Here is a 27,481-nt window from a genome sequence, read left to right on the forward strand (position 1 = left end):
ATAAGAGATCTTTTTTCACTCCGTCAAGGCCTCTCACCATATTCCTCTCAAATCAGATTTTCCTGCAACACTGCTGAAGCAATGAAATAAAAATCTAATTTCCCCAAATGAAATCAACCAAAAACCAATTGGGAGCTGCAGGCTTTCCCTGAGAAATCACATCAGAATAATTCCACATTCCAAACACATATTTTAGTCTGATAGCAATTCATCCATCAAAACACCGATTCTGTCTAGCCGCCTCGAACAGATCGTCCGCAGGTAATGCATTGTATTCCGTCTCCATAAGAGGAAAATCAATCAAAATTTTAATTCAGATAATACTGTAACACACTGGTCTATGCAGAGCTGTGTCCCATATATGAAACAATGATGCTATAAAATATAGAGATCCCCATTTCTGGCCGCGGGACTGGCACGAATGAATAACCTTGGTTTGTGCTGCCGAGCTGTTTAAATGAGTTACTTTCCCATTTCGGTTGTCAATGGAGAAGTTTATTACATGTGAGAGGCATAACGTGGATTCGGTCCATTGAATATTTGCCATTTAAATGGTGTGCAGATTTCCATCAGTCAGCGCGTGACAAAACAGACTGTGCGTGCAGACGGTAAAAGACGTTTATAGTTCAAGATCAGCTGCTTTAAAATGTGAATAGTACAAATACAATAGTGTACAACTGCTATCTCCGAATGTTTGCAAAAAAAGTTAATTGTAAATCAGATATGCATTAAAATTCCCTCTCATCTATACACATGCTCCAAGTCAGTGATTCCAGAACTAATCCTTCACCCAAAGGATATAAATTACAGCGGCGGGGGACAGAATTAAATGAGTAGCAATGAAAAGGTGTTAATATCCTCAATTACTTCAGGGCTGAAAGACCCAATGCTCTGCCTGTGTTTACCGTGGTAGTTACCGCATCAGTGCATGCAGCTTTAAGACCAAATGATCCTGATCGTGACACTTGTGCTCCATTTGACGTCCTCGAGGATTAAATGACTAGTCAAACGTATGCCGGTGATTAATGTAATGATTCCCAAGAGTTGTTTATCATGCCTGGCTGGTGTATTCGCTCCCTAACCGGTAAGAGAGCATAATCATCTTAGTTTGCTTTGTGTTTTTGCTTTTGCAGGACTAAAAGTGGACAGGACGTCAATGGGCTGGACTATGGTTCTAAAAGATGACTCTGGTGTAACGGGCTGGATATGGCGTGTTGGGAACTACCTGCTGCTCTCTATGTCTCTCATTGGAATGCAAGTGAGGTCGGACCTGGAATTTCCAAAGGACAGGCACTATACATGGAAAACGGGTAAGCGTGTTGTCTATGATGTCTATTCCTGTGGAGATTTCTACGCTAGATCTCTTTTTAATGGATCCGCTTTGATGTTTCTCCCACCTGTTAGCATTACACAGCATCCATCCATTCAGGATTTATCTCACTCAAGCTCAGATACAGTGTTTATCAGGAACTAGTGTAATAAATTCCTCCGTGCCATTTCAACATTTTGTCATGCTGCTTTCTTCCATCTAATTCTTAATTATTACATTGCTGTCTGAGATGTGGCTTAGCGGTCAACGTGTTCTGTGAGTGCAAAATTCTGTTTCCAAACCCAATGCATAGAACAAAAAAAGGAACTGTGTAGCAAAATGTTCAAGCTGCTCTTTTCTCAACCTAGGCTTATGGGAGAAATTGTGCCTCTACCTATATTTTTGTAAAACTCCAAAACATACCAACAATTCACTGTATTTTCCAGCTAAAATAATTAACACCAACAACTTCATTCCTTTTTACACAAATTATGATTTCAAAGGGAGATTGTATTAATAAAGACTTATTTCCTTGAACACTGCTATGTTATGACCTCAGAACACTTTTACCATAGTGTATGATTTGTAAACTAATACATTTTGATGTTTACATCAAACCAGCTACATATGTATGGCTTTTCTGATTGTGGCGGATGTTGGCCGAGCCTCGGTCAGGTTGATGTTTGATGTTTTCGGTTTTATGTTTTCATGTTATTTTATGTAATGGAAAATGTTTTTTATCGCATGTTTGCTTTTGTCGTTTATAGGAATGCAACGATTATAGATTTTGTTGGGATGATTATAGTCAGAGAAATAATCACGTTTTCACGATTATTATGGATTCATTCATTTCACGATGTATAAAATCACATGAATGCTCTTAAGATTTTATAGTGTTCTTTTTTGCTACCTTTTGAACCAGAAATAACACAATAACCAAATAATACAGCATAAAATAATAATAAAGACATAAGTCCATCCCTCCATTTGGAATCAACCCCCTCGAGTCGGTGGTCGCGCCGGCGCGATCGACTCGCTTTTTTTCTTATCAGTGGCAAAGAGACTCAAATAACTGTCATTTTTTTTATCATTCAGGCAAGTGTTATACATCATTATAATCTGTTAAGTTTCTTTTTTTTGTGTACAGTCACAATAAAAACAAAATGTGCTTTTTGCAAAATAAAGAAAACAAACATGATGCGCGATCTGCAGCCTCTCTCTCTCAATGTATCTAATCTGATTCTCATCAGAAAATGACCTGTAGCTTAGTGAAAACTTATCACACAAACATGAGACATATGTCTAAAGAAACGTTAAAATGTCAGGTTTTAAATAATGTAAACCAAATCAAAAACAAATATTCTGTGTTTATGTAATCTGTTTGAAAAGAGAGAGATGTCAGTCGTAAAGAAAGTTAAAAGAAAGGTGACCTCTGCTAAACATCCACGTCAATATGAGGGGAATAAACTGAGCAGTTACTGTCCCTAACTGCCATCCATACATATTCATTTTATTCATCTTTTTAATAATTCATTATGTTCATTCTAATTTCATATGTGGCCTGAGAAAGTCATGTCTATTATATTGGTTCTTTTGTGTCACTGATGTATGAAAATGTATGAATTTACGTGATGAAAACAGATCCTCTGAATTGCAAACTCATTGCGCATTATATCAACGAACATGATCATTATGAAGGTGTTTCAACGTCAAAACACATTCACTTCAACATATTTGACAATCGGAATAGATCATAATTCATGATATAGTTAACAATTTTGTAAATATTTTGGATATAAAAGGACAAACAAAATAAAAGCGATACTTCTCTGTATTGTGACTGCATGACGGGTCGGCATTTAAATAATATGTTCTAAAATAACGGTCACTTTAAAAAAAAACTCAAGCAGGGGGCTAAACAATAGACTAGACAACTTCAGGCGTATCTTTGGTGGAAATAAAGTGTCGCTGTTTGGTCCCTCTGCCACAGTTAATCCAGTGTGTACAGTAGTAGCCTCCGTGTTTAAGCTGGTGCACCGCTGGTGTAACTTTTCGTTTTGTGCAAGTTGCAACATTTCTGTTCTGTGCAAAAGAAACACTCGGTGTAGCAGAGCCTTCACGGTTAAATAACCGTGACGTTTTTAAGCGTGGTTAATTGAGAAATCGGTTAAACGCTGCATCCCTAGTCAGTTAGTAAGTGTAGGTGGTGCGTTATTTTTAAATGCGATAGAGCATTAACCTTTTATTAACCACACACCAGACATTTCATCTCTGAACTGCTGCAATACACAACCAACAAAATATAACATTGCCATAGTCGCGTTCATCGGTTTCGGATAGAATTTACTGTAGCTACACTCACTGGACATTTCACTTTAAAGATGCAAGAAGCGAAGCGACAATATAATGTTGCAGAAATGTCATCATGAGCACAATTTTCCATTGAGCCTGGGTTGTCTTTTCTATAAATGAAAGTGAAGTGACACCACAGCTGTTCTTGATTCCTTTCATTTTAAGCAATGTGGTCATTCTGCTATTTTTTTTCTTTTGTGTCGCATGGACGAAAATAGTTAAACGGGTTTGAAACGACATGAGGGTAAATAAATGATGACAGCATTCTTATATTTGGATGAAATATCCCTTTAATTGCATTGTATTGACTCAGCGCTCTGTTTGCAAGCGTCTTTCATCCGTTCCTTTTCCCCCCACTGAGAATCCCTCATTCACACAGCTCCCAACATCACAACGACACTGACATCTTATGCTGGAATGAAAAACTCTGCCGAGTTTGATCTAGGGATGCTGTGTGGAAGTGGGTCTGTTAGCATAATATATGCTCTGAGAAAGATTATCCATCTCTTGCTGAACAATGACAGGCCCTACTGCAGAGAACGTAATCACATATAATGATGTATATAGTAATCTATTCCTAGTCCTCAAAGCTGGAGTAATTACCTACTGTTATGCCTAGTTTGAGATTTATGGGCTTTGCCAAGGCATTCTGAAGTAAGGCAGGATTTTTTTTACATGTTGTGCTCAGTTTTACAAACAAGAAAATCTGATTCCGACCCTTAATCTCTCTGGTTCTGTCAGAACAGTTCTTATTTTTCCCCTCGCTGCAGTGATTGATTCCAGATAAGGACTTTTACCCTTGGCGCACGCGACTTTCTGCAGCTGTAGACTTCGAAATATTTGATAAATGAATCGCAAAGGCATTTGCATTCCATAAATGATTTAAAACACCCAAAGGTGATTCAATTTGAGCCTGATTGTTGTCCTAGCTTTGCCTCCAAGAAGCAGACCTGCGGAATGAAACAAAAAGCCTTCGGAGAGCGTCACTCTCAGATCAGCAGTGTGGAAAATGAAGTAATGAATTTAAACTCACTGCCTCAGATGTTTTCTCTGTCCCGGTGAGTGCGGTTTAAACCTTTTTCGTACACAAAGGCCTCATTGGTTTTATGATCAGCGCTTTCATGTGCTTCTCCTCAGTGTGGCGATGGTACGACTGAAAAGATAAAGAGATTGATGAACTACACTTGAAAAGGCCCGTACGCAGAAAGAATCTAATCAGATCATCGCGAGCGAGGCTGTGACATCTCTACTGAGCAGTGACGGCTGATATATATCGCTTGGAAAAATGAGAAATCACATCACCGAATACAATCTAACGCTTTCTGGTGCGAGTAGCACCAACGACAGGCATTGTACGTGCATCTGATGTGTCTGTGGCCATTAAGATCAACATAAAATTTTTATGGAAAGGATTATCATATGGTTGGGCCAATTAGTAATGCCTTACAGAGCATGAGAGATATCTGGTGTGAATTATTAATGACTTGATTATAAAGTCAACTCAGTTCCACTTTGCAGAGTTTGAATTATTAGGTTGTAGTAATGCTTACTCTGTGAGGTACTGGCTTTTATCATGTGGTTGGTGATTTTTAGCACCAGTCTTCAGCTAGTCTGGAAAACGTTGCCTTTTTATCGGTTCATATGGCTTTATGCTTGTAGTAATTGGTGGCCTATAATTCTTCTAGGCATTTAACCACAGGCAGAGCGGAGTTCAACTGTTATAGGTGAAACTGTTTCCTCAGAGTTAGCAGAGCAGCGTGACTCTTGGCGTTATGGAGAGCTTGAAGTGTGCTTTGGGCTTGACCTTCATCACTGTCTGAGAAATGGGGGGGCACCCAAGGCTGTGGGTAATGGGACGATCATTTAGCTCCTTAAACAAAGCACTCTCATTAGGGCCTGTGAGGAACAATCCACCCTGCTCCATTTTTCACCAGCGACTGCCTGAAGAGAGGGAAAATGAGAGTGATCTGTAGTTTGACTCTATGCAGGGTTTCTGCATGTTCTCTAAAATCATAGGAATCTAGTGTAAATGTGAGCATTATTTCACATTGAGCTATCTGAATGGGCTTTTAACAAGATGTAAATAATGGCTGATATATTTAGCATTGTCAAACCTCATGCACTGTGCGAAAACTGTGTATTAACCGGTTTCAGGAATGATGTTTTTTCTTCTAGTGCTTCAGGAGACGTGAAGATCGTATCGGGTTTTGTTTTCAAAAATAATGGATACAGGGAAATGTGGTGTATGCTGTATTTCAAAGTTATTTGAACAGTTTGTAAGCGTATTTGAACTTATTTTAGAGCTATTTGTGCATTTGAATTGTTTTTTTTATAAACGCAGTTTTTCCAAGTTTGTGTTTTTTCAGCCCACATTTCACACTGCTAATGCTTTACTTAGCATATTATTATCTAGACCCAATGCAAATGCTTCATTAATTGTCGAAATATAATTTTTTTTTGTTCCCTCTCTGTGAAAGTCAAATGGTTTATTTTAATGAATGCACTTTATGTGGTTATTTTACGTTGAAATATTTTCAAGACAGTAGAATCGTGCTCTTTACCAATTATTAAATGCAACTACATTTACATTTATGCATTTGGCAGATGCTTTTATCAAAAGTGACTTGCGCTGCATTCAAAGTATACATTTTGCAAGTTTAGGCATTCCCTGGGAATCAAACTCACGAAATGGTCTCTATACAGGAATGATCCCATTTAGGGCTGCCACTAACGACTATTTTTATATTGATTAATCTATCGACTAATTTATCACAATAAATTTCAACATTTTACTTAAAAACATTTCATTTAACTTGCAACGTTGGCTTTCAGTAGTGTACTTTAAAAAAAAGTATAAATGTAAACAAGCCCTTAGACAAAATGTAAAACTAAAAGAGTAAAAATGTAAAAAGGTACAAATTTGTAAAGCAACATAACAAAAAAAGAGAATATCAGCAAATACTTTGTATATAGAATAGTGTTGTCACAATACCAAAATTATGACTTTGATACGATACCAGACTAAAATACCTCAATACCGATACTGAATCGTTACCATGGCAAAAAACAGTAAAAGTAATTGAATAATATGACAGAACTTACTATTCATTGTTTTATCACAGGGTTAAAAAACCCTAAAAAACTCACTTGGCCGGCATGTTCCTGCCCTGCTTCACACAGAATATTAGGCCAGGCCCTTTAAAGGCCCTGTAAAGTCAAAAATGAACATGTGTTCTGAGTTCCTCACACCACAGATAAATGTGTTATTAACCACCCAGCCAAATTTGAATCATAAAAAAATCAGTACATAAAATAGCTTATCAAATACTTTAAAAAATGAGCAGCATTCTCTGCTCTCAAACACTGGGGGTGTGTCCGCTGTCTGCGCTGAAACCACGCCCACTCACGGGAAAGCTGCCATAGCACACAAGACAAAACACTCGCGTACTGATCACGACCGTATATGATCACGACGCACCAGATGTCGGCGGGACGGGAGGAATAAGGCCGGGGCGGGGGATAGTCGGTTCTGCAGCGGATTATCAGTGAATCCCAGTTGTCTCCGGTGAAAGTTTGTAAAACTATCCGGTGTAAAGTCACTGCAGAGGCAGGTGTCGGTGGTGATCCTCAGCTCTCCATCAAGGTAGCTGTTCACAAAGTTAATCCACCTCTTCTTGATCATCGTTTTTGTTTTGAAAGCTGTTTTGTAAGTTGTAGGCTGTAATAACTAACAGTACTGTCAGTAACTAGAGATCGAGCGGGCAAACTGACGCGAATGTGCTCTAGTTATGATAGTGTTAGGGGAGGAGCCAGGCTCGGTGGCTCCAGTGCGTCATCGAGCCACCGCTTTAGACCCGCCCAGAAAATCCTGGACACAGCAACGGTGAAAAACGGTTTAACGGTCTAACTTCTGAATTCAGTACTACATAGTTCACAGTCTTTGTAATGTGTTTTAGCAATACATTTCTAACATTTATAATGTGTTTAGAAACAAATCTTAGAATTACCTTTACTGGGACTTTTAAGAGCTGCACGGACCAAATTCATTGTAACACCCGATTTCTCATTCAACTCTATACGTTCACTAAAGACACACCCAACTGCGTTTACCCGAATACTCGCCAGGACGTTAATTTTTACATATTTTTTACCATTAAAACCCAATAATCCGCAAAACTGGCATCACAATCTGTCTGAGTGAAAGGCATGTACTCGGCTGCGCGCGCTTCAGGTCTTCTTTTTCCTGAGCTGCGCGGATAAATTAGATTGTTCTGCTTCCATTGTTTAGTGAACGGTGGAAGCAGAGCTCACACACACGTCCTCACTCCTGCTGTCACACATCGACGCACATTAAGAAATACTGCTCTTATTTGAGTGCTGTCATTTTTAAAGTGCTGGTACTAATACAATTTCATATCGTACCCAATTTACCCAGTCAACTAAAAATATTGATGTCAACTAATTAACAGGCCTAATCCCATTGCTAATGAGTGTGGTTTTAAACTTCTCGCATGAGTACAACACCATAAACGAAGACGTCTGTATATATATATATATATATATATATATATATATATATATATATATATATATATATAATATAATATAATATAATATAATATAATATAATATAATATATAATATAATATAATATAATATAATATAATATAATATAATATAATATAATATAATATAATATAATATAATATAATATAATATAATATAATATAATATAATATAATAAATATAATATAATATAATATAATATATATCCAGCTTAGGAAAATGTCGGCCATTAAGTGACTGAATGCCAGTGGGCGGGCCTATGTTGGAATGATGTACTATTCGATGATGTCTGGAGGTAATATGCAAATGTATTTGCCCATGTGACTTCACAGATCATGCAATATCAAAACGAGCTTGATTAAATAAATGCTTTGTTTATAATTAGGATGACTTTTTAAGCTATGAAACTTGCAGGATGTTTTAATGGTTCAAATACCTCTTATGTCAAGATCAAGGCAAATTTGATTTCTCATGTCATGGCCCCTTTAAAAGAAAACTATAATGAACAAAATGCCTCTGTATTGATCTTGTGCTCTGCTTCTTGTTTTGTCTTCCTAGCATATCAATTGTTATATATGATGCTGCTGCAAGATAAATATGTCAGCAGTTACACCATTACACCGGCCCTAGTGGAGTCTGATTGATCTCGCTCTCAGATGAGATTCTTCTCCAAAATACTGTGAAAGGTTTCATTAGTGGAGTCACGTGTGATCTTAAATCCGATGAGGCTTGGTTTGATTTGTTACACCATTACCGTTGTCCAGTTTCTAATGTACATAGAATATGTAATCGGCTTTAAAAGGATGTAGAATAGAATATGTAATCGGCTTTAAAAGAATGTAGAAAGGGAACATTTTTATATTAATATAAGTCTCTGTCTCAGTCTACTACTACTGTTCATGAGCTTCATGGGGTCCAGTTTTTTTTTTTTTTTTTAAAGACATTCAAGGGTCGGTTAGTAAACAAGATAACATTTAATATGTAAAGCTGCTTTTTTAAGTAACTGGTTAGCAGTAAGGATCATGGCCCTCAGTGGGGGAGACCTTAAAGCCAATCCTATTTGCAAATATCACTGTATCTCCTGTTCTTCAAAGTCCTGTTTATTTGCTCTTGTGATAAGGCTTATCTTCAAAAACAGAGCATCCAGTTGGTCTGCATTTCCCCATCAATAAGTATAAGCAATTAAACACTTGTGGCAGTGCATTGTCTATTAGCATATCACTTATATCCTCCTCATGGATGTTAACAGATTTTCTTGAGGTCTGGATTTGCATTATTAGGAAATGTCTCATCTCATTCCCACATGCTTATCTCAAAGACGGGGGCTCAAATTTGTTATGGATGTTTCATGTTTCATGGTTTTGTTTCAAAAACAAAACATATAGCTTCATCTTTTAGTCATAACTTGGTGGGCGCAAATTAGAGCTGTACATCAAAGCATTTTATTTTTGGAAAGAAGGCATTTGTAGCTATTTTGATCTCTTATAAATCTATAAAGGTTGCAAACACATTCCATTTTCTTAAACGTGAGGTCAAATCTCATTGCAAGTCCGCAAAATGTAGTTGATTTATTTTTGATGCAGAGTTACCCCAGAGGTGAAAGGGGGAAAATGCTTTAGACAGGCGTGGAAGATTGACATTTCGAATATTTCCCTCAGACAAATACCAAGTACAGCATAGAATGGCATTGTGTTATTTTGTTTTGAGAAATGCACTGGCATTTGAACTGGCAGAATAATGCTGCGAGTCTCCTTCTCTGTGGGCCGGCATGTTTATTCTCCCCCTCCTCTCAGAACACAGCTACGATCAGCTGTTGTGTAAATCACTGCAAGTCTCACTCCAATTACCACTTCCTTTATTTCACAGAGATCTGTAGCACATTCATCTTAAATGATTCCCAAATCTAGACATTGTTTTGAAAGTCCTAAGCTAATTATATGTCTATCCTTACCCCTAATCACATCTATACAGTATGTGAATACAATAAATAAAATATAAAAACATATAAATTGTTATATTAATAATAATCATGAATAGTACTGGTTAAATGTTTGCGGTCGGTAAGATTTTTTTAATGAAGATGTTTATGAAAAAACATTTCTTATGCTCCTCATACGCTCTGTATTTGTTTGATCAAAAATGCTGTAAAAGCAATAATATTGTAAATTGTTGTTACAATTTAAAATTGAAACACTTTTCTATTATTATTATCAATGTTGAAAAATTATTTTTTCTCTGGAAACTGATACACTCTTTTATCAATAGAAAGATCAAAAGAATGCCATTTATTTGAAATAGAAATATGTTGTAGCATTATTGTCATAGTTAGCCTCAGTGACTAGATACTCTTATTATGAAAATGATTCTTATTCTGACACTGGACTGTGAACATGCATGCATACACTTCTTGCTGTAACATCATAACACACATTGGCTGAATCCGAAATCGCCCCCTAAACCCTCAATCACTATTCCCTACGTTAGTCCACTAATACAGTTCACTTGAAGGAGTGAATGAAAACGAGTGAATTCGGACAGCCGTTGACTGTATATGGACTGTACACTCGCTATTGCGGTGCAATGTGGAATAGAATGAGTGCACTCAGTAATGTCCACTATGGTTTTGGACGCCATTACAAATGGCTGTCCCCTCAAATAATGCCCTATTTAAGGGTATACTTGCGTACTGAAACATTTTCCCACCCCAAACAGACAAAACCCGGTCACAATAAGTGCCACCATTTTGAGGATCCCATTCCCGCCAATAGAAGGCACAGTTCATTGTTCTCATGTATGAGTGGGAGATTGGTGATCTGTTTGATTCTTGGTTTAACATTGTTAAACATTAATAATTTAAGTGAGTTTGTTTTGTATTATTTATATTTTTGTATAATTAAAACAGTTTACCTTGTTACTTTCTTAAATGTCTTTATTACCTTTAATTTCTAAATGGTTTACCGGTAGAAGTTCAAGTAGAAGGGGCTTGGCCTTATTAAGGGGCCTCTCAGAGTTGTTTGGAAGCTCTTAGACGCCGTCCACACGAGACGCGTATATCTGTATAAGTAAAAATTGTGTACCGTATCAGCATTTCGTCCACACGGATCCGGCGTTTTGGTTGCCTGAAACCGATCATTTTTGAAACCAGGTCCCAGAGTGGATAAATCTGAAACCGACACCCTTGTGTTTTCGTGTGTACAGCCAATCCGTATATTTTGTGAAACGGTGATGTCATCACACCACGTCCCGCACGGTAAATACTAGGTAAGGGATACAACTACAGGCACTGGACATGCGCACATCAATATTGCGTCATTTAGTTACTGTATTTTGCATTATTGTAAGGGTATGTTAAGGGTTGGGGTAGGTGTAGGCGTTAATAAAACACAATCTGGTAAGTAGCAAATTTATTTATTGTTATTTTATTGTGAGATTTTGCCTCACTTCCTACCATTGCTGTACCCCTTCTAGCCACAACTCTTCTTCTCCGTTTTTAGTGTATCTCTGTGGCAGAATTATAGCGCCACATACTGGCCTGGCATGTATACTACATTGTTTTGTGTCGGTTTGAGTGGTTTCTTGTAGAGGTCGACCGATAGTGGATTTTACCGATACCGATATCTAGGTTGGACCGCACTTGCCGATGACCAATATTTTTTTAAATGGATACTGGATTAAAAAAACAAAAGTAAAGCAGTGCTGGACTTTATAACAAAAAATCAAAAAAACTGTACTGATCCATGAAGTGTGCTAAATTAAAAATGTATAAATATGAATATTAAAATGAGAAGTTCTAACAGAACAAATTCTTCAGAAAATGTTTTAACATTCAAATATTACAGGTCAATTTTATTTCTTTACCTATAACCTAGAAACATGCATGCATATTTCATAGGTAACACTATGCAAGTCCCTTTGCAACAAGGATGAATTAGCTTACATGAACTATATGCATTATGCATCCATTTTTACAGCATGTATTAATATGAGCAATACAATTGTACCTTGATCATTCATGTTAGTTCATAGTGCATTAACCAAGGTTAACAGATACAAATTCAAACTCAATTTAATGTTGAAATGAACCTACTAACAATGAACAATACTTCCACAGCATTTATTAACCTTAGTTACTGTTACAAATTGAATCTTATTGTAGTGTTACCATTTCATACAAATCCAAACAGTCTGCTTTATTAGAAAGAGATAATTTAATTAAAAAAATGTATGCGTGTCTGCTTTGTTTATATTTCTGTCGGCAGCATGACGATACAGTTTGCTTTCTCACATCACTAATTTTATATATGCAACATTTGGGTCGGACTTGCGCGTTATCACATTGATTTAACTGCTTGAGGTACTGCTAATGTTAGCGTCCTCTCAGCCTCAGTGACAAACATACACTGTTGTTCTTTACCTGTTACTGCAGCATCTAGTCAAGAAATTAATTACTTTATAATGATTTGGCAACAAGTACTATAGTGTTCAGTATTCATTCATACCGTTTCGCTGTCGTGTTTTAAACGCGCATCTGATGTGTGAGTGCTCTCCGTGCAGCCTCACGTGTGAATGTAAACACAAGGCAAATTATAGTTTTTATTTGGCCTCTAGAGGCCGCTCTTGTGCTATATACTGACAGCAGACCCTTCTCAGAGCTCTTGTACTGTGTAATAACAGCGCATCCATCTCAGCCGCTCCAGCAACGGACGCAACTCGGAAAAACTATCTGTGTGGATTTTTGCTGATAACGATTGTTCCACCAATCAGCTATCGGTGCCGATTAATCGCCGATTAATCGGTCGACCTCTAGTTTCGTGTGTACGCAGATATTTCTTGAGACGAGGGGGAAAAAAAGATTGGATATAGGGAAAGCTCTGGCTTCGTGTAGATGTGGCCTTAGAGTGAGTTGGAGTATAGTTGTGGAGCGAAATTGCTGTGGTTTGGGTCAGTTTTTTTTTTTTTTTTTGGTTTTGTCCTTTTGGATTTTCACTGTAAATACCATGTGCATTCAATTGAAAAAAAAACATTATTTTTGCACTTTTTGGAATAAACACTGAACTTTTGACTTTATCATTACGTCACGTCATTTTACGCCTCCATCTTACCGGTACAATCAGAACAATGGTGCTGCTACTGTTCGAAACATCTTTGGGGCCCTCTTTATTGCAGTTGGCACACCCCTGTCTCTGTTACATTTGTGTACATTTCTTTACTGTCACTTCTGGTCAATTTAATTAGTCCTTGATCATTTAAAAAAAAAAAAATCTTACTGACCCTAAACTTTTAAACTGTAGTGCATTTAATTAAATATGTAATGTATTATACAACTATATTTTGTATTCTAACAAAGCATGGGCATTCTCTGAACTCATCAAAAAATCCCCAGCATTTAAGTCTGCTTACTTATTATAGTACAGTATGTTTAAATTGGAGCCATTTGCAGAAGTAAAAGGATTTGTGTTCATCTACATTACATTGATTAATCTCATGTAGATACTCTGGAGGTCCTAACGGTCGTGTTTCCAGAACATGTGCATCCAGATTAAATGTGGGAACTTGAGGTTGAGCACATGAGAGCAGAGGCAATGATTCCCCGCAATGAGAAATCAATAAGGGTTTCATTAAGGAAGGAGGGTTCATCTCAGCCCTTTCGTCATGTATCATTCAGCATTCAGTGGTCACTGTCGATCACAAAGATAAGAAAAGGAAGATGAAAAGAGAGGTTAAGTGTTAAAGTATTACCCCAGATTCACGGTAACCTCACGTAACTTGCTGTTAATGAGCATCTTGAGGATATGAAATAATTTGGCTTTCACTGCCAAAGCCAAAATGAATATATTTATATTTTAAAAGAATAAAGACAAATTACATTTCCTTTATACCACGTTTTTTCTTCAGGACTTAGATTTGGACAATTTTCATTTTTAAATGTCTCTTAAATTTCAATGGTTTCATGCTCATGGCAGCCAATAATTCACTGCATAGAATAAATTGTGGTGTTTACACATTTATCCTCACTCTTAGTGAACCATGTTTAATGCAGTCTGGTTATGTTTTCTTTTACCTTGCAGTGAGTTTGCTCATGGTTTCTGAGGATAGAAAGTAAGAAAAAGTAGGAGGGAAAAGTACATTCTTACGAATCTCTCTGCCCCTTTTTATCCTGTTGCCATGAAGAACTAATTTTGACAACGAGATGACGAACATGTATGATACTTTCTTACCAAAACAACTGGTTCACTGCATTCACTCGTGCTGGAACTGTCATATGTATGTGCTGTTTATTAAATTGACCTTGGAATACAGTGTAGATGCAGTGTTCAAGGCTTTCCTAACATCACGCGATAACGCGATTGGGAGTTGTAGCTGGTGTGTGTGCTATCTTCATGAGCAGGGGGAGCTGATTGAGGTTGTCTTAAAAGCTTTACATTCAGTCTCCCCGGACCCACCAGACAGGAATTTTCCAAGCTGTTTTCATTCCCAACAGAACATTTCCTTGCCAAGATACAGATTTCAGAAAGCCTTCTGCCTCTGATGTTCTTTGACGCTGTGAAGGTTATCTTATCAACCACATGCAAAGTTACTAGAATAATTTTTTGTTGTTAAAGTTGAATAAACTATTTTTTATTATTAAATTCATTTTATTTGAGATTTTTATATATATATATATATATATATATATATATATATATATATATATATATATATATATATATATATATATATATATATATATATATATATATATATATATATATATATATATATATATACAGTGAGGAAAATAAGTATTTGAACACCCTGCTATTTTGCAAGCTCTCCCACTTAGAAATCATGGAGGGGTCTGAAATTGTCATCGTAGGTGCATGTCCACTGTGAGACATAATCTAAAAAAAAAAAATCCAGAAATCACAATGTATGATTTTTTAACTATTTCTTTGTATGATACAGCTGCAAATAAGTATTTGAACACCTGAGAAAATCAATGTTAATATTTGGTACAGTAGCCTTTGTTTGCAATTACAGAGGTCAAATGTTTCCTGTAGTTTTTCACCAGGTTTGCACACACTGCAGGAGGGATTTTGGCTCACTCCTCCACACAGATCTTCTCTAGATCAGTCAGGTTTCTGGCCTGTCGCTGAGAAACACGGAGTTTGAGCTCCCTCCAAAGATTCTCTATTGGGTTTAGGTCTGGAGACTGGCTAGGCCACGCCAGAACCTTGATATGCTTCTTACAGCGCCACTCCTTGGTTATCCTGGCTGTGTGCTTCGGGTCATTGTCATGTTGGAAAACCCACCCTCGACCCATCTTCAATGCTCTAACTGAGGGAAGGAGGTTGTTCCCCAAAATCTTGCAATACATGGCCCGGTCATCCTCTCTTTAATACAGTGCAGTCGCCCTGTCCCATGTGCAGAAAAACACCCCCAAAGCATGATGCTACCACCCCTATGCTTCACAGTAGGGATGGTGTTCTTGGGATGGTACTCATCATTCTTCTTCCTCCAAACACGTTTAGTGGAATTATGACCAAAAAGTTCTATTTTGGTCTCATCTGACCACATGACTTTCTCCCATGACTCCTCTGGATCATCCAAATGGTCATTGGCAAACTTAAGACGGGTCTGGACATGTGCTGGTTTAAGCAGGGGAACCTTCCGTGCCATGCATGATTTCAAACCATGATGTCTTAGTGTATTACCAACAGTAACCTTGGAAATGGTGGTCCCAGCTCGTTTCAGGTCATTGACCAACTCCTCCCGTGTAGTTCTGGGCTGATTTCTCACCTTTCTTAGGATCATTGAGACCCCTCGAGGTGAGATCTTGCAGGGAGCCCCAGTCCGAGGGAAATTGACAGTCATGTTTAGCTTCTTCCATTTTCTAATGATTGCTCCAACAGTGGACCTTTTTTCACCAAGCTGCTTGGCAATTTCCCCGTAGCCCTTTCCAGCCTTGTGGAGGTGTTCAATTTTGTACAGCTCTTTGGTCTTGGCCATGTTAGTAGTTGGATTCTTACTGATTGTATGGGGTGGACAGGTGTCTTTATGCAGCTAACGACCTCAAACAGGTGCATCTATTTTTTTTTTTTTTTAGATTGTCTCTCACAGTGGACATGCACCTACGATGATAATTTCAGACCCCTTCATGACTTCCAAGTTGGAGAACTTGCTAAATAGAAGGGTGATCAAATACGTATTTTCCTCACTGTATATATATATATATATATATATATATATATATATATATATATATATATATATATATATATATATATATTATGTATATTATGTATATATTTATATATATATATATATATATATATATATATATATATATATATATATATATATATATATATATATATATATATATATATATATATATATATATATATATATATATATATATTATGTATATGTGTGTGCTTAGAATTATTGGCACTCTTGGTTAATATGAGCAAAGGCAACTATGAAAATAAACCTGCATTGTTTATCCTTTTGATATTTCGTTTAAAGAAAATCAAAAAATTAACTTTTCATTGAAGCAAAACAATTGAAAGTGGGGGGACAAATGAATGCTTTTCTCCAATACATATTGCCCACAATTATTGGCACCCCTAGAAAATCTTATGAGTAAAATATCTTGGGTATACGGCCATTCATATTTCCGTGTTTTTTTTTGTTTTTTTTAGCACACCAGGGTGACTGTAACATGACATTTTCCAGCCATGACTTACTGTTCCACAGGAGTATAAGACACTCTCAGACACGACTGGAACTTCAAAAGGGACCGGATTCTATGGTCAGATGAAACTATAAAATAGGCCACCAGATGGGTTTGGTGCAAACAAGGATAAAAAGTACCCCATGCCCATGGTTAAATATACTGCTGGATCTTTAATGTTGTGGGCCTATTTTTTGCAGGAGGTCCTGGACATCTTGTTCAGATACATGGTATCATGGATTCTAGCAAATACCAACAGATAAAATATAAAATCTTGACCACTTCTGATAAAAATCTTATAATGGGCCGTGGCTGGATCTTCTATCAGGACAGTGATTCAACAAACATCAAAATCAACACAAAAATGTGTCACTGAACACAAAAGGAAGCTTCTGCCATGGTCGTCCCAGTTCCCTGAACCCTATAGTAAATGAGTGGGGTGAACTGAAGAGAAGCACCAACATGGATCTGGGAATCTGAAGGATCTGGAGAGATTCTGTATGGAGGAATGATCTCTGATCTCTTGTCAGGGTTTTTTTTTTTTTTTTTTTTAAACTCATCAGGCATTATAGAAGACGACTCAGAACTGTTATCTTGGGGAAAGGACTTCGCAGTAATTGGGTGCCAATAATTGTGGCCAATGTGAACTAGAGAAAAACTTCTTTTTTTTAATGAAAGATCAAAAAGATAAACAATGTAGATTTATTTTAAAAGCCCCCTTTGTTCATATTTAACAAGGGTGCCAATAATTCACCTTATGTTTTTAATGATTTTGATATATTGGTAGACACACTACATTTCATGGTTGCAAAAGCGACACATTCTTCGCTACATATCTTTTATTCTATCTGTTGTTAGTTAAAATAATATATGAAGCAAATTTGAACTTCACAACCACACAGTTTTAGATATATTCTAGTAATTCTTCTAGTAAGTAAGAAGACATTACCATATCTCACATATGATAAATCACCATATGTCATTTGTGACAAAATACCATTAAATCATAATGTTGGAATCAAGGTTATTATAGTTTTGCATTTTTAAATTCGTTTTTATTTTATTATCGTTTTCAATTTTGCTATAAATTTCAGTTTAGTTTTAGTTAGTCTTATCAATTGTTTTGCTAGTTTTAGTTTAGTTTTTATTTTGTAAACACATTTCTATTTAGTTTTTATATATTTCGCTTCAGTTTTAGTTTTAGTAATTATAGTTTAGCAGAGTTACCGGAACAAAGAGTAGAGACCAAATCAAGATTTTTAATTTTAGCAAAGTTTAATGTTTGCACAGATTAGAGTTCTTATGCAGACATCTTAATAATAAAAATAAAATAATGGAATACAGATTGTTTTATTTAATGCCATATCAGCATCTAAGGCTATATTCATGGCAAAAATTAAATTACAAAAATACAAATATCATATATATTCAATAAAACCAAGCAAACAAACACAACAAGTCATTTTATACAAGATTTTTAAAATCAACTTATGATTAAAAAAAAATCCAATACCTTTTCATGCACAATCTTACTAAATAAGTACTTAAGTGAAATAACTTGATAAAAGAGTCCAACAAAATGTGTAACGGAGAGGGGAATCTTAAAAAAACATGCATAAAGTTGGGTCTTCACCTTTAAGCAAAAAAGCTTGAGTCAAACTATGACCTATACGGCAAACAATGGTCTGAGATTGAACAAAGAACCAAATAAATGCAATGTAAAAATATAAAAGTAAAAATGATAAATTCCAGACAAACTCATTAAATATGAAATATTATTAAACAATTAAAAGCTTATTTTAATTTCTTCAGTAGTACAATGTAGGCTAGCAGTGTGACCACAGCTAAAGTCATCTGACTACAGCCAACAAAAAACTTTTGTGAAGACAGTGTGATTAAATAATGAAGTGTTTGTGTGCGTGTCCTGGAATTCCCCACTTTGTGGGGAAAAGTCTCCACACGGATAATAATATTATTATTATTAATAAATGATTTGTAAAAACAATGATAACACCTTTGAGCCTGTCAATATTATGCAAACATGAACGCACTGCCACGAACGCATTTTTTGTGAACAGCCGTTTAGGACTAGCTATGTGTGTTCACTGCACGCGTCGCGTCACAGGACAGCGGTTAATCTCCTCAGCTCAGCTCACTTCACGCGCAGTAGCGCCATATACAAACATTCCCTCAACCGCCACAGGTCAGATTTTCCGCCACAAAGAGCTTATTAAATACGAAAACAAATATTTATTTTTGCTAATTATTATTTTATTTCAGTTCGTTTTTCAGTAAGAGTTGTTAGTTTCGTTTAGTTTTAGTTTTTCATTTATTATGATTTTTTAATTTTATTTCAGTTTACGAAAATGTTTTTTGACCAATAGTTTTAGTCTTAGTTTCAGTTTTCGTTTACGAAAATAACCTTGGTTGGAATGTCTATAAATAGGAAAACATGAGTCCCCATTTTTCATAAACTTCGCACACTGGGCAAATAACAAAATGTGTTTTTACAACACAAAAATATGTGCAAGGTCAGTTCCAGCTCTTCACTACAGGAAAAGGTGTGAACTGCCGGGAAAGATTGCCAAAAGCAGTGTGACAGACACACTCTGTAGATGCTGGCATGGCTACCAAATTATCGGGTGCTTTTGGTAAAAGGCCAAGAGCTGTGTGTTATTTAACAGGAAGGGACAGGAGGATGTGTCCATATGCTCTTAATGGAAGCAGTATGTCGTATACGGCACATGCAGCAATAATTTTCAACTGATTTCGCTGTTGTCTCAGATTGAATGTACACCTTACTAAAATTATTCTTTTAATGATTTCAGTAATTAGTTCTTGTAGTAACTTTAAAATAAAAATAGTAATGTGAAGTTAAGATAATTTAAAATAACGTTTTTCTATTGTTATTTATTTTTAGATTGTGAATGCAAAGTATATATTATATATGGAAATGTGTTAATATTAAAATAATATTATTTTAGACAGCCAAAACAAACCACACAGAACAAATTCTGGCTAGCACAAAATGTGTATCTGCTGGTTATGTGGCTATTATCTAGTGACAGATAAATGTGTACCAAAATACTGTAGAATGTGATTGGACTGTTTTCTCTTCTCTTTTTCAAGCCCATTTTTTTGTGTTTAAAGTGGCTCTTTGGCCTTGATAAACTGAATGTGATAATAAACTGCGATGATAAACTGAAGATTCAAGGAACTTGACAACATTTGCTGGAAATTAATACGACGGCCGATGTAACTGTGACAGCACTGACAGAAAAGAAAAAAAACTGCCTAAGTTAGGGGACTGACACGAAAACATTGTCAAAAACCCATCACTTTCCATCAGGTAGGAATTTACAGCTCAGCAACTGTTGTGGCAGTAATGTTTTCTCTGTGTCATCACAAATTACCCACCCAGCCAGTGCAGCAACAGATTCAGTAAAATTGGTTCCCCTGTGATTTAGATTTTCCTCTCTCCCACACAGTCCTGTTAGAAACTCTATACTGTGTGTGCGGTAATTAACATGGTATTACGTTGCCTCGGGGCCACTCCAGGGGCCCTTGCGAGAGCCGTAGCTAAGATGCAGTGGATGTCATTGTCCTCCTGTCACACTGCTGTCCGAGGCTTGAGACTATGGTAATGCTCGCTGTTCTGTATTTTACTCCACATTCTCCCATTTAACAATGCATTTATATGGATATGGACTCTAACAGAAACACTGTCCTAGATATGGCATCTTTCCCTTGTTACTAGGGAATTAAAGTCACCTGTAAATGTCATTGGTATTAATTAAGACATGGTACTGCTGTGTATGAGGATGTTTGAGTCACCATACTAGTAGTACAGTCATTTGTATAGAGAGAGAGAGAGAGAGAGAGAGAGAGAGACATTTTATTTTGAGAACAAAAAAAATATTGTGTGAGGTACGCTGCAATGTGAAGTTGTTGCATCAAAAAGTGATAGTTCATCCAATAAACTCTATCGTTTACTCCCTCTCATGTCGATCGAAACCTGTATGACTCTTTATTCTTCTGTTGAACACAAATGAAAGTATTTTCACCTGTTTTTGTTCATACAATGAGAAGTCAATACACTCAGCTATAGTGTTTCAGACAATTTTCATGAGACTCTGAATACTTTTTGGGGGCCACTCTCTATATTTTTGTATAGGTCTAGAGCTGTGGTAAAAGCTGCAGCCTAGGTGACAACAAACAAGCCAGTATGCATCCATCAAGAAAGTTTAGTTATGCATGTCTACACCGGACGTGTGGTGCAGCAAAACTAGATCTCTCTCCCATTACAGTCCAAAGAGCTGTCTACACTGGAAGCACCCCTGATGCGCCTTTAGCTGATGGACATTCTCTTTCTATTTTTAACATGCTGCACAGCTAGTCTACTTTATTTTTTTGACTGCAATAAAATGTCTTTACTTACAAATGTCAATGTGTTTTGATGGTTATGTATTTTAGTGTTTATTAACTAACTTCTAGCTGTTACATCAAAGACAGATTGCGATGTTTCTGGCCTCTTAATGAGACTGCTACCTGCATGATTGTGCTTTTCAAGGAACAGAATTTCAGGCGTCATTAGACCACTAAACGTGTAGAGCAGTGTGCTAGATCATGGAAGGGAAAATAAACTGAATAAATGTGCATTGTGATTCATTATACATCTTACATCATTTCACCAGTAAGTGGTGACAATTGACCTATCGGTAAGCCCCTCCCCTTGAACGCAGATGAGCCAATAGCAGTTGAGTATTAGTTGCGCTGGGACCAGAACTCAGACATCTTTAGGCTTCAGCGCCATAGAGAAACATTGGAAAATCCGAAGCTCTAATCGGTTTGATGGCGTTTATGCTACAAAAATGCTAAAACGATGCGTCTGGGAGACTGTAACACTGATTTCAAGTATCCAGAGAGGATTTTCCTTATTAAGTTACGATTAAAGTTAGTGAGTTCCTGCTAACATACAAACCGAAATAACTAACTGTTCTCACGTCATGTAACGTTAACAGTGTAGGTCAAAAACACATACATTACTGTGAGTTTAGATAAGTTTAAGGTCTGCAAGATCTGTGTTACTAAGGAGGGACTCCTGTTTTCATAGGTATTATAGTCTACGGAGCAATGCGGGTAGTGAAAGGGAGAGCCCGCACTCACAGTTTACCAGAGTTGTTTTCAGATACAAAATTTACAGTTTATTAGCACCCCCGAAAAGGCATGAGGTCTGTATATGTTTGTTTACTGTTAGTTGTATGAGTGTTTTTGTATATTTGCTGTGTATGTTAATGATAATGGAATGGAGAGAGGGTTTGTGAATGAGACGTTATTGGGCACTTCTTATGCTTTATTTGTTCAGCTCTTACTGTGAATTTTTTTCGGAGTGAAAAAGGACGCAATAAACTTAATAAACCATCATTCTTTAGACATATGTCTCATGTTTGTGAGACAAGTATTCACTAAGCTAGAGTTCCTTTTCTGAAGACTATCTGCATGAACGTCTTTGACAGAGAGGCTGCAGATCGCGCATGATGTTTGTTTTCTTTATTTTGCAAAAAGCAAAACATTTTGTTTTTATTGTGACTGTACACAAAAGAAATAGAAACTTAACAGATTATAATGATGTATAACACTTGCCTGAATGATAAAAAAACGACAGAGTTATTTGAGTCTCTTGGGCACTGATAAGAAAAAAAGAGAACCGATCGCGCCGGCGCGACTGCCGACTCTAGGGGGTTAAGTCTGGCCATCAATCGGAGGGGGTCCACTACATTCTGTGTCCAAAAACAATTTGGGATAAGGTTTTCCCACTGACACTGTCATTGTAAGACAGTTAGCAACGCTGTTTGTTTGTCCGAGTTAGCAACAGTAACTAAGGGGGGCGGGGCTTACTGATAAGTCAATTGAATATTGAAATTGAACCGATTTGCTCAAACACACCGATTTATTCAGTAACAAATCAAGTGAGTCATTGAATTGTTCACTCAGGTGATTCATTCAAACAGATTCATTCAAGACTGAATAATCACTGCTGTGTGTTGCTCTAAATGCAGCGGTTGTGTTGATGCTTCATTTGGAAGTAGCCTAACTTGGTGGAGCAAAAACAGAGAGTTTTTGTATGTAATGTTTTTACATACAAAAACATGAGGCGCATGGACAGTGTAAAGGAAAAAGAATGTAGGAGGACTGTAACAGAAATGCTATGGTGTCTTTCCCTTGTAATTGGGGAATGAATTACCTGTAATTGTAATTTGCATTAATTAAGACTTGGGTCTTCATACTGACTGTGTATGGGAAAGTATGAGTCATACTAGTTTGATGGGACAGACATTTCATTAGGTGAAAAGGCAAGAATAGTCACCCTGCAAAAATTCGGAAATCATTTACTCAAAAAAGGATTTTTTCATACAATGAAAGTCAGTGGGATCCAAAATAACATTTATCCTCAAGTATTATCCATATATCCAGCCCTGCATATCAATTTTCACTTTCTGAACTTAGGTTTTGCCTTTAACATTAACCTGAAGTTCTCTTAAAAGGTTAGTTCACCCAAAAATGATAATTCTGTCGTCGTTTACTCACCCTCATGTTGTTCCAAACCTGTAAGACTTTAATTCATATTCAGAACACAAATGCCTAAATTCAATCTGTTCATCATATAAAGTGATTGTGTCTCTTCAGAAAATGTACACTAAACCACTCAATTCAAATGGATTAGTTTTACAATCTCTTGAATTTTTTTTAAACGTCTAAGTAGTAGTTGCGTAGCTGTCAATGGAGAGTACAGGACTGGCTCAGATTTTATAAAAAAATATCTGTTCTGAAGATGATCGAAACTCTTACAGATTTATTTAACTTATTTTAACTTGAACGTCTTAATGTATAATGCGTGAGATGCTGCAAAAGACAAGAGCACAATGGTCAAAGACTAAAATACATCTAATGTGTGTACAAAACCATGTTCTGTGTGAACTGTAGTAACTATTAATATTGTTTTTAAAATGTAAGTTACTACATACTAAAGAGGTCATGGAATAAAAATCAAAATGTCATCGATATTTACACACATAAGAGGTTACACTACTATCAAGTATCAAGTTAAAAATAAATGAACATTTTTATTTTCCACCCTTCTGAAACGGACATATTTTAAATGGCCCCATTTGTGACATCATGATTTTCCACTAATGCTTTGACGGTAAGATGACGAGCAAGACCGTCCGATGTTGTTCTGTCCCTGGATGTAGGCAATGTGAAAGACACAGAATGCTGTGATCACGTGGTGGATTTAGTCATATTAAATAATTTTTGCCTTAAATTAAACCAGTTGAATTAAATATTACTGCATGAAGGACATTTTTAGGTTGCTTGACAAAAGTTTGCTCTGTACCAGTGGCCATCATTTCTTTGTCACCTGCTGATTCTGTTCAAACAAGCTGAACTAGAAATAGAAAACACGTTTCCGCCTTTATCTTAACGAGTCACAGATCCATACGTTTGCATGTTTCTTTCAGCTGTGTGTGCTGTTCTGCTGGGAATACAGATCTCCGGTGGAGGCACGGGGAGCCTAAACGAGACGCTCCTGAGGTTGCATCTCAATGAGCTGTGAGAGAGCACACAGCTGTAATGATAAACAGAGCCAAAGCGGCTGCAAGCTTTTGCTTTTATACTCTATGGGGTCATTTTTCCTTCAAAGGGAGCTGGTTTGTTTTCAGCAATGAAAGGGTCATGTACTCGGTATGTTTAGATATTGAAGGAAATGCCTCACGCTGAGGGACTGGTGTTGAAAAGGACATGCTGGTATTTTCTCTCTAGCAAGTTGTCGATATACTGTATATGCATCATTATTGTATTATTTATTGGTTCTATTTTATTGCCTGTGTAGAGTCTGAAGCTGTAAAATGTCTACATTGTGTGTACATTGTTTGTGAGTTCAGGCATAACATTATGAGGTAGAGTGAATAACACTGATTGTCTGTTTATCACGCCACCTGTTAGTGGGTGGGATATATTAGGCAGCAAGTGAACATTTTGTCCTCAAAGTTGATGCGTTAGAAGCAGGAAAAATGGGCACGCGTAAGGATTTGAGCAAGTTTGACAAGGGCCTAGTTTTAATGGCTAGACGACTGGGTCAGAGCATCTCCAAAACTGCAGCTCTTGTGGGGTGTTCCCGGTCTGCAGTGGTCAGTATCTGTCAAAAGTGGTCCAAGGAAGGAACAGTGGTGAACCGGTGACAGAGTCATGGGCGGCCAAAGCTCATTGATGCACGTGGGGAGCGAAGGCTGACCTGTGTGGTCTGATCAAACAGACGAGCTACTGTAGCTCAAATTGCTCAATAATTTAATGCTGGTTCTGATAAAAAGGTGTCAGAATACACAGTGGATCGCAGTTTGTTGCATATGGGGCTGCATAACCTCAGACCAGTCAGGGTGCCTGTGCTGACCCCTGTCCACCTCCGAAAGCGGCAACAGTGGGCATGTAAGCATCAGAACTGGACCACGGAGTAATGGAAGAAGATGGCCTGGTCTGATGAATCATGTTTTCTTGGATGCATTAAGATGCACTATGGGAAGAAGGCAAGCCAGCGGAGGCAGTGTGATGCTTTGGGCAATGTTCTACAGGGAATCCTTGGGTCCTGCCATCCATGTGGATGTTACTTTGACACGTACCACCTACCTAAGCAAACGGTATTCCCTGGTGGCTGTGGCCTCTTTCAGCAGGATAATGCGCCCTGCCACAAAGCAAAAATGGTCCAGGAATGGTTTGAGGAGCACAACAAGTTTGAGGTGTTGACTTGATCTCAATCCAATCGAGCATCTGTGGGATGTGCTGAACAAACAAGTCCGATCCATGGAGGCCCCACCTCGCAACTTATAGGACTTAAAAGATCTGCTGCTAACATGTTGGTGCCAGATACCAAAGCACACCTCCAGGGGTCTAGTGGAGTCCATGCCTCGACGGGTCAGGGCTGTTTTGGCAGCAAAAAGGGGACCAACACAAAATATATATACACACACCGATCAGGCATAACATCATGACCCTTATGTCATGAGATTGTCCTAATATTGTGTTGGTCCCCCTTAAACACAGTCTTGAACCTTTGTTGTTTTCTATTTATCAATGTAGATAGGACTGCTGAGCTAACGTTATGTCAAAAAAGTAATATTCACAAGTTTTATAATGTGGCCCCCACTGTTCAGATTTTTTCTCTAGCCCCTGATTTTCATCCAGCTGTTTTGGTTTAGCAAAAGGGATAATATACATTTTCTTAAGAAACAGTCTATAAATACATCCCAGTGGGTCTCCTTCCTGCAAAACCACTAACAGTGCGAGATAAACAGAATTAGAAAGGCTACTGTTCCATCATACTCTTCCATTATAAAGCAAAAACGTTGCTTTTTTTAGTGTAACAAATAAGGCAATTACCATATGTCTAAACAGCACATCATCTGGAAAGTTTTGTTTTATGTATTTGTGTACAAACATATGATGCACATCTTGACAAGACCAAATTCATTTTAGTGACATAGTCACGTTGGGCCAGGCAGACAAAGATGATGGAAGAGCAGGGCGAGGTGGATCTTAATATGTAAGCAATAGTGAGACAATTGTGGCACTTTTATAACTTAAGATTTTTTCAAACACAATGGTTTTAAAACATTGATTCATTCTTTTTAAATATTTGATGAATTATGTAAATGTCCCATATAATATCCAAATGGCATACATCACAATGCTTGTAATGCAAATCAGGAGACCAGTGGACTATGTCGCTACAACCATAGAGATATATAGCCTATACGTATATACGTATACATATCTATTGCTTCAACGTTTTCCGTGGGATAAACTAGCGACGTCTTTTGAGGACGTGCCCACCACGTTTCTGTAATGGTGTTAATGGTGGTGTGGGGTTGTTTATCAGGGGTTGGGCTTGGCCCCTTAGATCCAGTGAAAGGAACTCCTAATGCTTCAGCATATCAATACATTTTGGACAATTTAATGCTCCCAACTTTGTGGGAACAGTTCAGGGATGGCCCCTTCCTGTTCCAACATGACTCTGCACCAGTGCACAAAGCAAGGTCCATAAAGACATGGATGAACAAGTTTGGTGTGGAGGAACTTGACTGGCCTGCACAGACTCCTGACCTCAACCAGATATAATACCTTTGGGATGAATTAGAGTTGATTTCTTTGCTGCCAATTATAGCTTTAACACAAAAAACTTTTTTCCCTTGTTTGCGCAGCCTCAATTTGAGGCCAAAGTCTGATGCATGTGTCTTTCTTAGGGTTGGGCATCGAGAACCGGTTCCAACTTTGAACCGATTGAAAAATAACGATGCCATTGGAATCGTTTAGAAATTTTGTTTTCGATTCCGATCATCGGTTCCAAGCGCGCAAGTTTTCGGAAGTGCTTGCCGCGCCCGTTTGTTCTGTTGCAGCCATTGAGCACGGTAAGCGGCACTCAAAAGTGTGGCTTTATTTCACTTTTTAAAAAAAAGCCTGGGTCGGCACAGTGCAACACCATATGA

The 27,481-nt window shown here is 37.3% G+C and overlaps 1 protein-coding gene across 1 annotated transcript in view; it reads left to right on the plus strand.

Annotated features, from left to right (window-relative positions):
* Positions 1 to 1,156: 1,156 nt before the first annotated feature.
* Positions 1,157 to 27,481, plus strand: part of thsd7ba (thrombospondin, type I, domain containing 7Ba) — a gene marked incomplete at its 5' end in the record, with an annotated part of 214,769 nt that continues 188,444 nt past the window's right edge. The window contains one exon of the mRNA XM_079822385.1: positions 1,157 to 1,310. Coding sequence (XP_079678511.1) covers positions 1,157 to 1,310 — 154 coding nt within the window. The remainder of the gene's footprint in view (positions 1,311 to 27,481) is intronic.

Source organism: Gobio gobio, assembly GCF_949357685.1.
Source record: "Gobio gobio genome assembly, chromosome: 7".
NCBI lineage: Eukaryota > Metazoa > Chordata > Actinopteri > Cypriniformes > Gobionidae > Gobio > Gobio gobio.